The 15,742-nt window shown below is 33.7% G+C and overlaps 1 protein-coding gene across 15 annotated transcripts in view; it reads left to right on the top strand.

The window, feature by feature from the left end:
- The window catches only part of LOC136028761 (hemicentin-1-like), a 266,427-nt gene that overhangs the window by 197,619 nt on the left and 53,066 nt on the right, over positions 1-15,742 (top strand). For all 15 annotated transcript variants that reach the window (XM_065706646.1, XM_065706644.1, XM_065706649.1 and 12 more), the window contains 2 exons: positions 4,824-5,019; positions 6,609-6,863. In XM_065706646.1, coding sequence (XP_065562718.1) covers positions 4,824-5,019; positions 6,609-6,863 — 451 coding nt within the window. The remainder of the gene's footprint in view (positions 1-4,823; positions 5,020-6,608; positions 6,864-15,742) is intronic.

Raw genomic sequence — 15,742 nt, 5'->3', positions numbered from 1 at the left:
TGACCCATTACGAATATCGTAATGCACAGTGGCACAGTGGTGCCAATTTTAGATAAATATTAACAAAAGTAGTTTTTTTAGCTCTATTGAATCGGGCAAAGTGTAACCGTGATATACTGATTTAAATATTCGAATTTCGTTGGATATTATCCAGGGAATACAAACCTAATGCTAAGCTCACTATTACACCAACTATATGGCATTTGCATTGGGTCTCCTGGACATTTATATTGGGTGCCTTGGATGGCAAACATCCCTAGTCTAAATGCAGGGGGGGACTAGTTTTAGATAAACATCCATTAGAATAATTTTCTAGATCTTTTGTGTTGAGGTAGTTGCAATCGTAAAACACATACCTAAATATTCGAGCTTCTTAAGCTAATCTCTTTTTAATTTCTTATTTCGTTTTTGGTTAAATGTATGTTTCCTTTAGTTTTTCTTTTTGTTGTTTTGTGTTGTATCTCTATGTTTTAGTTATTTCATATGCTTTTTATTAGCTAAATCGTGCGTTTTCTTCATGTTGATACAGGCTTCCGGATGTAAAGCTGAAAAATTCATCCTTAATCTATATTAAATAAAAAAAACAAGTTTTTTTTTAATTTCTGAGCGTTTTTAAATTAATGCATGTTATAATTTTGGCTCTCCGCACATAAATAATTAAACGAAATTTGCATATTTAATTTTTTTTTTGGCTAAATGGCTTTCTCATAGATTTAATCGTAAGATTTTGAGAAAAAAGAAGTGGGGGAGGAGGCCTAGTTGCCCTCCAATTTTTTTTGATTACTTAAAAAGGCAACTAGAACTTTTAAGTTTTTACGAACGTATTCATTAGTAAAAAATATATGTAACTTACGAATTAACTTACGTAACGAACTTCTATATTCGTATATTTTTATTACGTATATGAGGGGGCTCACCCCCTCGTCAATACCTCGCTCTTTACACTAAAGCTTAAATTTTGTCCCAATTCCTTAAGAATGACTCCTGAATCACAAAGGCCGTAGAATGAATAGTTGAAATTACTAAGAATACTTTAGTGTAAAGAGCGAGGTATTATGAGGAGGGGAACCCCACATATGCGTAATAATTTCTGTTTGTTTTAAGTTTTAATGCTGCTCCTTACTTTCAGTTGAAAAAACTTTTCATATTTATTTTTTCATTGTTTTTTTTTAATAATACTAGAAAATCCTGCGCTCCCTTCATTGAAGTTCTCTTCCCCAATGGAAAATACCTCCATGGAAAGATCCTCCTATTTAATCCCCCCTCAACTTTTCTCCCCCCTCAAACCAAAAAATTTCCCTGAAAACGTCTGTACACTTCCCAATAACGATTACAATATGTAAACAGTGGTCAAAGTTTGTAACTTGTAGCCCCTCTCACGGGGACTGTGGGGGAGTAAGTCAATCTGAAAGACATAGTTATAAGGTTTTTAGACTATGATGAATAAAATGGCCACTCAGAATTTTGATCCGGTGACGTTCTGGTAAAAATGAGCCTGGGAGGGGGCCTAGGTACCCTCCAATTTTTTTGGTGACTTAAAAAGGGCACTAGAACCTTTAATTCCCTTTAGAATGAGCCCTCTTGCAACATTCTAGGACGACTGGGTCGATACAATCACCCCTGGGAAAAAAAAACAAAACAAAACAAAATACGCTCTGATACGCTGAATGCGATGATGTGATTTTCGTTTAGATTATATGACTTTTAGGGGGTGTATCCCCTTGTTTTCTAAAATAAGGGAAAGTTTCTCAGGCTTGTAACTTTTGATGGGTAAGATTAAACTAGATGAAACTTATATATTTAAAATCAGCATTAAAATACGATTCTTTTGATGTAACAATTGGTATCAAAATTCCGTTTTTTAGAGTTTCGGTTACTATTGAGCCGGGTCGCTCCTTACTACAGTTCGTTACTATGAACTGTTTGATTCAACGTAATCTCAATTACTTAGCTCAGATACACCGACAGATGCTAAATCGCTGTAGTTTTTCTTGATAGTCAGTTTCCTAAATCGCAAAAATTCACAGTATAAATACAGAGTCGCGCTAATTCCTGCAACGGTTTAATTTTTAGAATACCTTATTTCTTAAGAGTCAATCAGGACCCTAAAAAGTTGGGAGGCCTGGGAATATCCTGTTCCCATAGAAGTGCTAGTGACAAGCAATCTTAGTATTGGACATTCCTTAGATTGGCTATTTCACTCAAGGATTTACTCTGGAATGGAGACAAATTCGAATGTCGCCCTGGGAATCAGATGCTTCATCAAGAAAATCTATATATTTTTTTGCTCTTTTTTCTTATGAAAATCACCATATTAAATAGGAACTTGTAAAATGCTGGAACAGTGCTGTTGCAGTGATTGTAAACTATCATTATAAACCAAAGTAATTGAGTTTCTTGTTATTATTTTTAAATTACCACTATCACCACTACTACTAACAGCTCACCGCAGCACCAAGCCGCCTGAGGCCAACACAGCTGCGCACGCTCTTCCTCCATCCCAATCTATTCAAAACCTCCCTCTTCACCTCCTCCCAGAAAGTTTTCGTTTCCCTTAAATCATTCATTATGACATCCTCCCACCCCAGCCGCGGATAACCTCCTTTCCGTGCAACCCTAGGGGGTTTGCCAGGAAGGACAATCTTCTTCAATCTGTCATTTTTCATCCGCACTATTCCAAGGATGAACTAGATCTACGTTGCATGGGCAATGTGAGGTCTTGCGGCAACCTTTGTTCGGCTTCGCCGAGTAAAGTGTTGCGAAAGCAACACTTTGCTTTTGTTTCCTCGCTTCGATTAAACGCTGACACGTTGTTAATCTGTAAGGATCTTAAAATAAATACTAGGTACACCAACTCGTAAAAGTTACAAACCCCTCATTGCAACAAGCAAAAGTCGCAAACCCCTCATCACCGAAGGTCATTGTAGCCTAACAGCCAATTCTTACCTACAAGTCCCCTACATGTCTTACCACTGGAACCAAATTGGTGTTACCATCAAATACACCGGAAACAAATAATAGGATCACAAAATAGCAAAAGTTGCGAACCCCTCATTGCCGAAAATGATTATGAGCTAACAGCCGACTGTTGCTTAAAACTCCCCTATATGTCTCGCTTTGGTACCCGCCTATTTTTGGTTTCACTGTGTACCTTGCTACTAAAGTTGTCAACCCCTTTAAACTATCGGCCTATTTTTGGTTTCGGCCCCTTTGTATCGGCCTATTTTTGGTTTCAGTGTGTACCTTACTACTGAAGTTGTCAACCCCTCTAAACTTTCAAACTGGTATATCTCATGAAGCTATTTTTCTACCAAAAGATGGATGACATATACTTTAATCAGCTCATCAAGAGCTATCGACTACTGTCGGAAAAAAAAATCTATCTGTCTTAGTTCAAAAGTGTACTTTTCTGCTGTAGGCAAAGTTTCTAACGTAATTACTTAGAAAGAAGCAAAGGATAAACTCTAATTTCTTTAGCAATGAGAGAACTTTTAAAGTCTAAGAGATACATCTGATACGAATGATAAACTCCGCTAAAATCACGAGCAGAAATAGGTACAAACACAAGCAAAAACCATCCTCTTTGGCCCCAGGCAAGAATTTTACAAAGCTTTCCAAAATGCAAAGTCATATTCATCATTCCAGCCTAAGGTCCACACTTTCCGTAAAAACTGCGGAGGTTAGACCCTTACCACTTCCTAGGAATAATCTGAAATCGGGGTGCTAGAAAAAAAAAGCACGATAAAACCAAAGTGATGCTCTCGTAACACAATAATGTGGGCTTGTTTCGCATGCATGACAAAAGTGAGAAAAAAATATACAGAATATACCATAGTTTTAGCTCAGTAATACAGGATACACCAAAACTAAATCACTATTGGGGATATCACTAAATCACTATTGAGAATATCACTAAATCACTATTGGGAGCATTACAACTTTGTGAAACTTCAGCAGTAACATTTTTCGCAATGAATAGGATTGCTTAAATACCATCTATGTGAAGCTTCTAAGTTGTTGTGCACTAGCACAGTAAATTTACTTACTCTATTTTCTTAGACTAGAAACAATTTATGTGAAAGCAAAGCAATGTGAGAAAACGGTCAGATTGAGTGTTTTTCTGCATGGAAAAAGAACAACAAAAAGTGAAGAGCAGTTATATTCCAGACTAATTAGCCTTTTCCACAGCCTGGAGAATAGTTTTTTCAGCGCATGTTAACTTACTATAAATCTGAAAATGGTTCAAAATAACACAAAAAAGTAGTAAAGAAATGAAAATTAACGTCACAGTTTTACTTTTTTCTAAAATTAGGAATAAAATAACCTAATTCTCAAATTTTTTGAATAAACAACTTTATTAAATGTTCTTCTGCTGCTGCCTTTAATTTAATCGCGGTTTTATTTAAAATTTATGTGGTTTTGACCCGTCTTCCTTTATTGTCTTTCCTTATTGTTTTATTGTCTTCGCTACGTCTATTGTCTTTACTCGCCTTAAAAATGGTTTTAGAAATTCTTTAAACAAACTAGAAAAAAAGTGTAAAATGAATGAAAAACAGAACTTCCATTTTCCCATTGGCTGAAAATAACTATTGTAGCAACGACTACAATAGGTAAGCACAACAGCTGATAAAAAGTAGGTTTATATGGCCTCTCTTTCTGACCTACGCTTAAAGAATAATGCAATTGACTCGCAAAAACGCAATAAGAGAAATCAACCAATAAAATTTAAGTGCACTTCTTAACACGGAAGTAGAGGGCAGTATTTTTTTTTCTCTGTACCAAAATAGTTGACATTAAATAACTTATTTTGTTTGGTTTTCTAGATCGAGACACGCTTTCTCCCTCCGGATCCACAATCAAATGACCTGGATTCTATACTTTCTATTCTTCATTGGAATATGACCCACTGGCCAGGGGGTAGACTGGACCGCTTTCATGATAATTCGAATTATACTTGCACCTCAACTGGGAATTCAGTCGGACAAGGAGTTTCTAGTACTACTCACTTCAGAGTGGAATGTAAGCTTATACTAGAATTCTATTAATTGTATTTCCAATGTTAGAAAATTGATGGAATCAAAGTATCCACGTAATATAGCATAGATTTTATCAATAAGAGGAAAAATTGTACTATATGCACATCTTGTATAGTCTATCAGTACTTACGCTATTCCCTAATATTAGAGGATCTCTCCAAATGAAGCTTGGTTTCTCCAAATTACCCTACGCAATCGTTAATATTTTGTAACCTTAAGTTCTGCGACTATTTTCAAGAACCCAGTTTCCTTTTGGTAAATTCGGGGAAACCCCGAAAACTCGGGGGATGACTGAACGCTACAGTTTATAGTAAAGAGAGTGAAACAAAGAATCTAATTCTTGATTTATTTGCTAGTTCAAATGCTTAATTAAATGCTTAATTAGAATAAAATGCTAGAGTTCTATATATAAATTCAAAATATGGGCTTGAAAAGTCTTTGTTAGTTATTAAAATTATCATTGATTTATCCATAGTACATTGTTTTATGAGCTTTTTTTATGGAATTTTATAAGCATTTGTTAAGCAGTTGTTTATCTTTTCTTTATTAATTTTAATAACAATCAGTAAACCATCATTTGAAAAGGAGTATATCCACCTCCACCCATGAATAATATACATGAACGAGTCGGTAAAAAAAAAAGGAGTTTCAAAGCAAAGGATTCTGCCTACATTTAGAGAATTTTGAGATGAATTCAAAGAAACTTTGAACTTTAATTTTAATTAAGAAACTTTGAAATTAAATTCTATTCAAACGTGGTTGAAAATTTCTTTAGTTTTTGGAGGTGAATTTACTCTGTAAGCGGTAATAGGAGATTCCAGCCCAATTTGCCCATGCTAAAGTACTAATTTTTTTTGGTAGATATTTAAAAATTATTCATGAAAATTGTATTTTTGAAAACGTAGTTCTTAGGCAGTGCTCTTTTTACTCAAATATTTTTGTTGCCTCAATAAACACAATATTTGTATTTCTGGTGCCACCATGGAAGGGGTACCTTTGACGAAAATATACCCTACAAAACGGCTAGCGTGATGATGTACTTGGGTAATTTGTTTTAGGATGCCCACAAATAAATCCTGTTAATCACTAACAGCTTAATTTCAATATTTTTCATTTTGTAAAGTTTTTATTTTTGCTTTTGTATTAGAGGTTAAACAAATCTTCGTTTTTTAGGGTTTAAATCAATCAATTTCAAAAGAGCTATTCACTAAATAAAACAAGTTATTTCATCTGGGATTAATAAGGACAGTTTCTTGGGCTATACCTCGGGGGCTTAAGGAGTGATAGCCATGCTCATGATTACTAAACAATTTTTGGTTATTTTAGACTTTTTAATGCCGCTCTTAGGCAAACACTTTTTTTCATTCGCCAACGATAAAACAAGATACAAGAGAGGGAGAGGGCACTCTCTGCATAGAAGGATAGAGAGGCCAAAATATTAAAGATACCGTTATTCTAAGTGGTTCTAGGAGGTTAAAAGCGGTTCAAACGGTTTATTGAATGAATCTGTTATTCATTTTGCTTGTATCTACAATACCTTCAATGTTCTAAATTTTTTTTTTACTTTTCTAGACCCGCCTGAGAATATTACCATATCCAAGTACCACGTCGAAATACTAGAAGGGGGTATACCCGAAAAGTTACGATGCCAAGCAAAAGCCTATCCAGAAGCCACTTATTTCTGGACCTTCCAAAATGAGACTGTTGCAACTGGAGAAATTCTATTTCTTGATTATCCGATGAGCCGAGATAGAACTGGGGATTACTCTTGCATAGCCCAGAACAGACATGGAAATGCCAGTGTTTCTAGCTTCATTAATGTTCTGTGTAAGTTTACTCTTTGTCATTTATTTAGCCCTATTATTTTAGTCCTAAGAATGAAAGCTTAACTGTCGATTATTTTATGAGCTGGTATGGGACTAGGAGCCACTCCTGCATTGCCAAGAACAAATATGAAAATGTAGATGTCTCTTACTCCCTTAGCTCTTGATGTAAACTAAGTCCTCTCCATTATTTATCCATTTAGCAAAATTATTTGAGTAATTTTATTTAGCCATTATAATGGAGAAACATATTTCTTTAACGTTCTGTGAGCTGAGACTGAGAACTATTTTCGCAAAGCCCAAAGCAAATATAAAAATTCAAATATTTCTGGCTTCCTTACTGTTCTATGTAAGTTATATCCTTCCCATGTAGTAAGCCTTTTTATTGAATTAAATAAAAAAAACTAATTTTTTTAGCTGAAAGTAAGGAGCGACATTAAACCTTAAAACGAACAGAAATTACTCCGTATATGAAATGGGTTGTCCCCTCCGCAATCCCTCGCTCTTTACGCTAAAGTTTTTAATTGTTTAAAAAAATAGAATTGTGGCAAAGAGTCAAACTTTAGCGTAAAGAGCGAGGGATTGCGGAGGGGACAACCCATTTCATATACGGAGTAATTTCTGTTCGTTTTAAGTTTTAATGTCGCTCCTTACTTTCAGCTAAAAAAATTAGTTTTTTTATTTAATTTCTGAACGTTTTTGAATTAATGCATGTTTGGTTTTGGCTCTCCTCACATAAATTATTAAAATGAAATTTGTATATTAATTCTTTTTTTGGCTAAATGGCTTTCTCTTAGTTTCGATCAGACGATTTTGAGAAATAAAGGGTGGAGAAGGAGGTCTAGTTGCCCTCCAATTTTTCGGTTACTTAAGAATGCAACTAGAACTTTTAATTTTTAACGAATGTTTTTATTAGTAAAAAATATACGTAACTTAAAAATTAACTTACGTAACAAACTTTCATAATCTTATATTTTTATTATGTATACGAGGGGGTTTGTACCCTCGTTAATACCCCGCTCTTTACACTAAATCGTAAGTTTTGTCCCAATTCTTTAAGAATGACCCCTGAATCAGAAAGGCCGTAGAATAAATAGTTTAAATTACTAAAAATACTTTAGCATAAAGAGCGAGATATTTATCGAAAATAGCGACGAAGACCACACTGCCTTTCCATAACAAACAAATACAACGTAGAGACAATAGGGAAAATTTCAAGACAGTGGAAATTATTTCTGTAGATATTTCGGCCCTATGTCCAAGGGCCGTCTTCAGCACAATACAAGAATAAGAGAGAAACTATATATATATATAAAAGAACTTACATCAAATTGTGAGGATTAAAAACTAAATAATTAAAAACACTTTTTAAAACTTTTTTTAAAAATAGCCCTACCATCCTTACTTCAACGAAGTTCAACCAGGACTCAACCTGTCCTGGTTGAACTTCGTTGAAGTAAGGATGCTAGGGCTATTTTTAAAAAAAGTTTTAAAAAGTGTTTTTAATTATTTATTTTTTAATCCTCACAATTTGATGTAAGTTCTTTTATATATATATATAGTTTCTCTCTTATTCTTGTATTGTGCTGAAGACGGCCCTTGGACATAGGGCCGAAATATCTACAGAAATAATTTCCACTGTCTTGAAATTTTCCCTATTGTCTCTACGTTGTATTTGTTTGAGATATTTATCTCCTCCTAAATACCTCGCTCTTTATGCTAAAGTATTTTTAGAACCCCTCATTTGCGTAATAATCTCTGTTCGTTTTAAGTTTCAATGCTACCCCTTCCTTTCATTTGAAAAAACGTTTTCATATTTATTTTTCATTGTTTTCTTATAGTAATGCTAGAAAATCCTGCGCCCTTTTCATTGGATTTTTCTTCCCCCATGACAAATTCCTCCAAGGAAAGATCCTCCAACATAGCCCCCTCCCCTCAGTCCCACCCCCAAACAAAATAAAATCCCCCTGAAAACGTCTGTACACTTCCCAATAACCATTACTATATGTAAACACTGGTCAAAGTTTGTAACTTGCAGCCCCTCCCCCAGGGATTGTGGGGGAGTAAGTCATCTCCAAAGACATAGTTATTATGATTTTCGACTATGCTGAAAAAAATGGCTATCTCAAAATTTTGATTCGTTGACTTTGGGAAAAGAATGAGTGTGGGAGGGGGCCTAGATGCCCTCCAATTTTTTTGGTCACTTAAAAAGGGCACTAGAACTTTTCATTTCCGTTAGAATGAGCCCTCTTGCGACATTCTAGGACCACTTGGTCGATACGATGACCCCTGGGAAAAAGAAAAAAGAAAAAAAAAAACAAACAAATAAACACGCACCCGTGATTTGTCTTCTGGCAAAAAATACGAAATTCCACATTTTTGTAGATAGGAGCTTGAAACTTCTACAGTTGGGTTCTCTAATACGCTGAATCTGATGGTGTCATTTTCGTTAAGATTCTACGACTGTTAGGGGGTGTTTCCCCCGATTTTCTTAAATAAGGCAAATTTTCTCAGGCTCGTAACTTTTGATGGGTAAGATTAAACTTGATTAAACTTATATATTTAAAATCAGTATTAAAATGCGATTCTTTTGATGTAGCTATTGCTATCAAAATTCAATTTTTTAGAGTTTAACTGTTTGATTCACTTTATTTAGCCGTCAATTAGTTGATGGGATGGATCTAGGTACTGCTCCTGCATTGCTCAGAAATCACATTAAAATGCAAATGTTTGTTGCTTTCTAATTTTCCTATATAATTAAATCCCTATCATTTATTTACCCACTTAGCCGCTTTATTTCAGTAGTTTTTTCCAATTATTTTTTTCTATTGGAGAAGATTTATGCCTTGATTATTTGATGAGCTAATACAGGACTAGGAAATTCTCTTGCATGGTCCAGATCAAATAAGGAAGCCTAAATGTTTCTTCCTTTCTTAATTTCATTTCAGCCGTTTTATTTTCCATTCTAGCTTTCCGTTAGATAAATTGTATTTCACTTTCCATAAATTTTCTAAGCCTATATATTTGTCACTGTATCCCAATAAATGCTTAATATTGCCATTTCAAACTAACACTTTGACATAGTGGAAGGTTGTATATGTAAAAAGTTACAGTGGGAATTAAAGTTTTTAAATCTTCATTTTTCCCGCTCGTGTTTTGAGCGTGGCTTTCCTCTTTTTGATGTCTTTTCATAGCCCCAGTCAAATACCTTTACCATATTCTAAAATCCCAGCCCCTATGAAATTTAGATTTAATGACACTTTTTCTTTATATAAGCGGCTTAACAAATACCTTACTCTTAAGTGGATTTTCATTTTATTCCAGCCATTTTATTTCAGCCCTCTTACTTAGCCATTTTACAATTTATTTCTTGATTATACACTTAATCAGAATGCAAGGGGGATTACTCTTGCATGGCCCAGAACAAACTTTGAAGTGTCACTGTATTAGGCTTGCTTAATTTTCTGTGTAATTTAAATCCTTGCCATTTATTTAGAATGTCAGAAAACCTAATTAGTTTTCTATGCAGTTTAAATCTTTCTCATTTTCGCTTCGTTTCAGTCATTTATTTCATTTTACTGTTTCGAAAATTGTATATCTAGATTATCCAATAAAAGAGACTCGATTGCGAAATACTCTTTCATAGCCTAGAACAAATATCTGTTTGTTCTTGTTTCTAAGCTTGTTAATGTTCTGTGTGAGTTTAATCCCTTCTATCACTAAATCGAGAATTGCCTCTACAGTGATGGTTTTCAGTCAAGGAAATCTGGTAAGGGAAATTGTGCAGTTGCATTTCTCAAGAGAGATTGAGTGTCAAATGAACGTAAGACCAACGTGGTAAGTTAGAGACAAAATTACGGAGTGGATTGTTCTCCCAACATAAAATTGAATCGTGGTATAGTAATTGGAATTGGAAAGAAATGTTTAGATTGATGATTCTGCAAAAGTAAATTTTGCTCATTCAGATATAATATAGTCTTGCCGTTGCCTAATGGTTTACTTCAGGTTAGTTCGGTAAGGCAACATAAAATTTACTTAAATTTACTCATCAATTTTATCGTTTGTCTTTTAAAGTCTATTTGACTAAGTGACTAAAATGTTGACACTCCATGTGGCTTAGGACAGAAGATCATGTTTGTGTTTTTCATCGAGTTTTGTTTCCTTGTCGCATTTCCAAACACTAATGCAGTTAATAAAAAATTGCTTCCTGAGACTAATAGTGACTCAAGTAAAGCGACAATTTAGCGTTGAAAGTTAACGGTTGGCCGTCATAAAAGCTTTAAATCCCCACTTTTTCCAAAATACTTCAATATTTTATGATTTCCTTATTGTTTCCTACATTTCTCATTCAATTCCCTACTTTTTGTGAGATTTTCTGTCAGGAAAATCAGGTAAGGGAAGCTATATAGTTAAGTTGCTCCAGAGGAATTGAATGCCAAATGAACATAAGACCAACGTGGGGAGTTAGGGCTAAAACTGAATGTTGTAGATTGTTCCTTCAACATGAAACTGAATCACCGTATAGAAATTTAAATATAGACGAAATGTTTAGATTAATGGTTTTGCGTAAGTATAGCTGCTCGTTTAGATCAACTATAGGTCCATTAATAGCTCTTTCCATTAAGACTCGTTTGATTTTCCGTTAAGATCCATTATACTTCTTTCTGTTATTTAATGGGTTTTTTTTTTAGGAAAATTTGGTAAGGAAATATAAAATTACAATACTTGTGTATTATATCGACCGCACTGTTGTTATTGATCTGTTGTAAAACCGGCTTCTTTGTGCACACTAGGCGATAATTAGCTTAGTCTGAGTGAGATCAACTACTATGCAGGTATATTTTAATTAGATATTTCATATATAGAGTTGGTCATGTTAGGTATTTAATATAATGCGTTCTGGGTGGCCTGCTTTCCATATTTCTCTGTTGTTGTTTCCATAATTTTGTTTCTAAAGTATTGTATTTTCATCATATTTATGTATATTTCATGAGCTAATTACCTCCGAGTGTACACAGAGAAACTGGTTTTACAACAGACCAAGAACACCAGTGTGGTTGCTATAATACATAAGAGCCAAAATTATTTAGCAAATTTACATAGTAATTTTAAGGTTGCTCTTATAAAATCTATATGACTATTGAAACTAAATGCTGACCCTCATTATGTGGCACAAAACTTGACATCTTATTTGAATTCTTCATCGTGTGTCGTCGGGCCTTTCCTAACATTCAACCACTAAATTAAAAATTACGGAATGAGACTGATACCTGCCTCCAGTAAAGTAACGGTCCATAGTTGAAAGGATAGTATTGGTCCTCATTAAGGCCTAAAAATTGCCCACCCTTTGCCTAAAAAGCCGAATATTTGGTAATTTTCTTATTCTCTCCTACGTTTTCCTTGTAACTCCGTTATTTGTGATGACTTTCCGTCGTGAAAATATCGAAAGAAGAACTGTGTAGGTACGTTTACGAAAGGAAATGAGTTTCAAATGATCATAAGACCAATAAGGGAAGTTAGGGCCAAAAACATAATGTTCTGAGTCACTTCCTAAACATAAAACTGAATCAAAGTATAGTAATATGAATATATGCAAAATATTTAGATTGATGATCCTGCTTAAGTAAACCAGGTTGTTAAGATGCCATTAAATTACTGCTGTTAGAATAATAGATACAGTTGTAACTGATAATTTGAAAAGAATTAGATTGAATTTGAATTAATTGGTTTAATGAACTTGAAAGAATAAAGAGTAAAAGCAGGCATACATTTTTTGTGGGGGTATTGCTGCAATTCTATTAGGGGGGAGCTAATTTGAGAAAAAACTGGTTCTTCAGGGTAAGTTTGTTGTAATCCAAACTAATAATTATATCCTGAGTATAGTCCAAATAGTATACCAAATAGTTGCATAAGAGATGCATAAAAGAAAATGGAAATATATGCAAGTTGTAGTTCATCTTGCTGGATATCTGATTTTAAAATAGAGAAACTTTGCTCCGAAATCCTTCAGTGACTGTTTTGGAGGAAGATTGGAATCCAGCCGGTTCAAAAATCCCTATAAGAGGGATAAATGCCTCTAAGTAAAAGCAATGCTGAAGATGTTTTTTACTAATGATAAATGGCTAACTTTATCATCTCTATTTTAATTTACTTTTGTAACTAGGCTTTATGCTCTAAAGCCTATAAAAAGGAGAGAGACGTTTCATTTTGTCAGGCTTTAAAGTCTCTTTTATGATTTGGGAATGACAGGAAAGGCTCTATGGAGGCTTTCTAAATTCAAAATGAGAGCCATTACAGAATACATTCTTTCCATTTAGGCACATTGTCTTTAAATGGTAATTGGACTCGTCTCAAGGCTTTTGTAATTTAAAGTGGGGAAAGTATTGGAAATACTTTCAGAGGTGCTTATATCTTCAATTGACGAAACTGGCCAGTCATGATTTTTGCACAATTTGAAGCTGTTTGTTTTGGATGCTTTTAAATCCTAATTTTGAATAATTAGTCAGAATATCTCCTTTCTTTACAGCTAATGCGTTGTTGTTTTTTTGTGAAGTTTTGGTAATTGTTAGTTGACACTCCCTGTCCGAAGTAAGAAAAAGAAAAGAAATAGTTCTTACCTTAGAACATTAATCAAATTCTATTCAATCGTTTTGCAAACGCGTTTTGAAATCTAACTTTGTTTAGCTGGTTAACCTGATTTCAAATTTTCTTTTGTTCGGTGGTTTTCAGTATGTTTAGCTTTTTTAAAGTGTGCCCAAATAATTTCACCGGTGCGGTAAAAATCAAAATAACAAAAATTTTGGGCAATTAGATGAACAAAATGTGAAAACTCGAGAGGTCTAATTTGGTTTTTGTGATAAGAAAGTAGTAAGGATTTGGTTGTTATAGTAGTTATTGCACTGGGAGTTTACTCTTAAATTCCCGAGACTTTTAAAAGGCAGTATAGCAGCTTAGAAAAGTTTTTATTGCGATTTTTTAAATTAATAAAAAGATATTACATACAAAAATAGTGGTCTTAAGTATTTTGCACTGAAATAGAGACCTTTTGAAAGTGAAAATTATAGTAACACGTTTTGAGTTAAGTGTATTTTTTTGTCAGAAATTTTTGTCTGAATTAGTTCTTCACCTATAGTTTCGGTTTTAATCTTAAATCTTTTGCTCAAGTTTTGTTGTTTGGAATTTCAGACATATTATGTATTTTTTTTTTTTAGGTAGGTTCGTAATCTGAACAGAATTTAATGACTTGTCGCATTTTTGAATGCAGCATAAAATCCCATTTGGCAATTCACATAAAGATTCGAAATAAAAAATTACCGTACAAAAACTGTTGGCGATAGAAAAATTCTGATCAAAATTCCAATTCGGAATTGAATTGTTGTTGGAATGATATGTTTGTGGTACTGGGAAAACAATTTCCTAATAAAAAAAAATTCTACCTTCAAGATTTATTTTGCGTAGAGTAAGAAACATTTCAAAATAAAAACCTTTTGGCTACCATAACTTTTGAATTGAAATTCACTGGATAATTCATTACCTTCAAATAAGCCTATCAAACCGCATATTGACTTGTTTCAAAACTTTTATAATTAGATATGGAAAACTCGCATCATTGGAAACTGGAATATTGGAATTTTCTAATCGATAATAAATCTTTTGACAGAATAAAAACTTTGAATGTGCTTTCCCGATTGCGAAAATCTAGGCAGCTGTAAAAGTGAACTTTAGTTTAAAACTGATGCTTTCTTGGTCAAATTGAACATCTATAGGTAGGGAGAGGGCCTATGAGTCTTACACAGGATAAAGGCCTTGAGTCCTCTATCCCCTCCCCGCTGGAGTGCAATGGATTGAAGTCATTACCTTTATACTGTCAGTTAATAAAATGGGCTAGTGAATCATATTCAACTTTGAGATTAGAAACAAAAGTAATGTTGTTACAAATCAAGCTATTCAAATCAAAAAGTTATTACAAATAAAGAAACTGAATTGGCCAAAATAGTTTACGAGTTTTTTTTTATGAGATTTTATAATCCGTTTTATTTGTCTTTTATTTGAGACCTAAAGAAGAAAAATAAAAAAAGGTCAAGTTCCATTGGGGTTGCTGTTTGGCATACTTCGAGCTATTTGGTTACTATTTGGCATACTTCGAGCTATTCGGTTACTATTTGGCATACTTCGAGCTATTCCCTCATGCTCTATTAAATTTGGATATGGACCAACTTACATGTCATGTTGTTTATCTTCCATTTTACCCTAGGTATGACATTGATGTGGAACTTCTTCCTGCTGTACAGCAGGGTTCTTGAGATATATTATATTTGAGATTTAAGCGTCTATTGCTTTTTTTATTTGTTTTCCCTTGTTTTTTATTTATTTATTTTTTTATTTGCTGGTTTTTATTTGTTTTTAGTAAAATCAGTTGATTTTAATTGGAGAAAGTGCAACTTTGAGTGTATTGACTCCAAACGTTACCGCAATTTGTAATCCCTATTGTTAGCAATTATCTTTGACTTAGTTTTGGATATTTTGCTTTTAGCCCTGTTTTAGTCGATTTAAGGGGCTTGTCTAATTTGGTGAATAGCGGTAATAAGGATTCTTCGTTTTCAAGTAATAGAGTGAGTAAGATGAATATTACTAATAACGCTGAAGTGGAAAATTGCTCTTTTTTTCTTAATCATCTTAGTGCCAAGTTAAATGTTTGCAATAGCTATACGCCTAGAAGTGGAGGGAGGCGTGGTCTCTCATAATCAATATATATATATATATATATATATATATATATATATATATATATATATATATATATATATATATATATATATATATGTGTGTGCGTGTGTCAATTAATAGATATATAAGGTATAGGAGTGTTGGATCACTTCTAGT

The sequence above is a fragment of the Artemia franciscana genome, chromosome 7 (genome assembly GCF_032884065.1).
Source record: "Artemia franciscana chromosome 7, ASM3288406v1, whole genome shotgun sequence".
Taxonomy (NCBI): domain Eukaryota; kingdom Metazoa; phylum Arthropoda; class Branchiopoda; order Anostraca; family Artemiidae; genus Artemia; species Artemia franciscana.
This window is presented reverse-complemented; position numbering and strand designations above follow the sequence as displayed.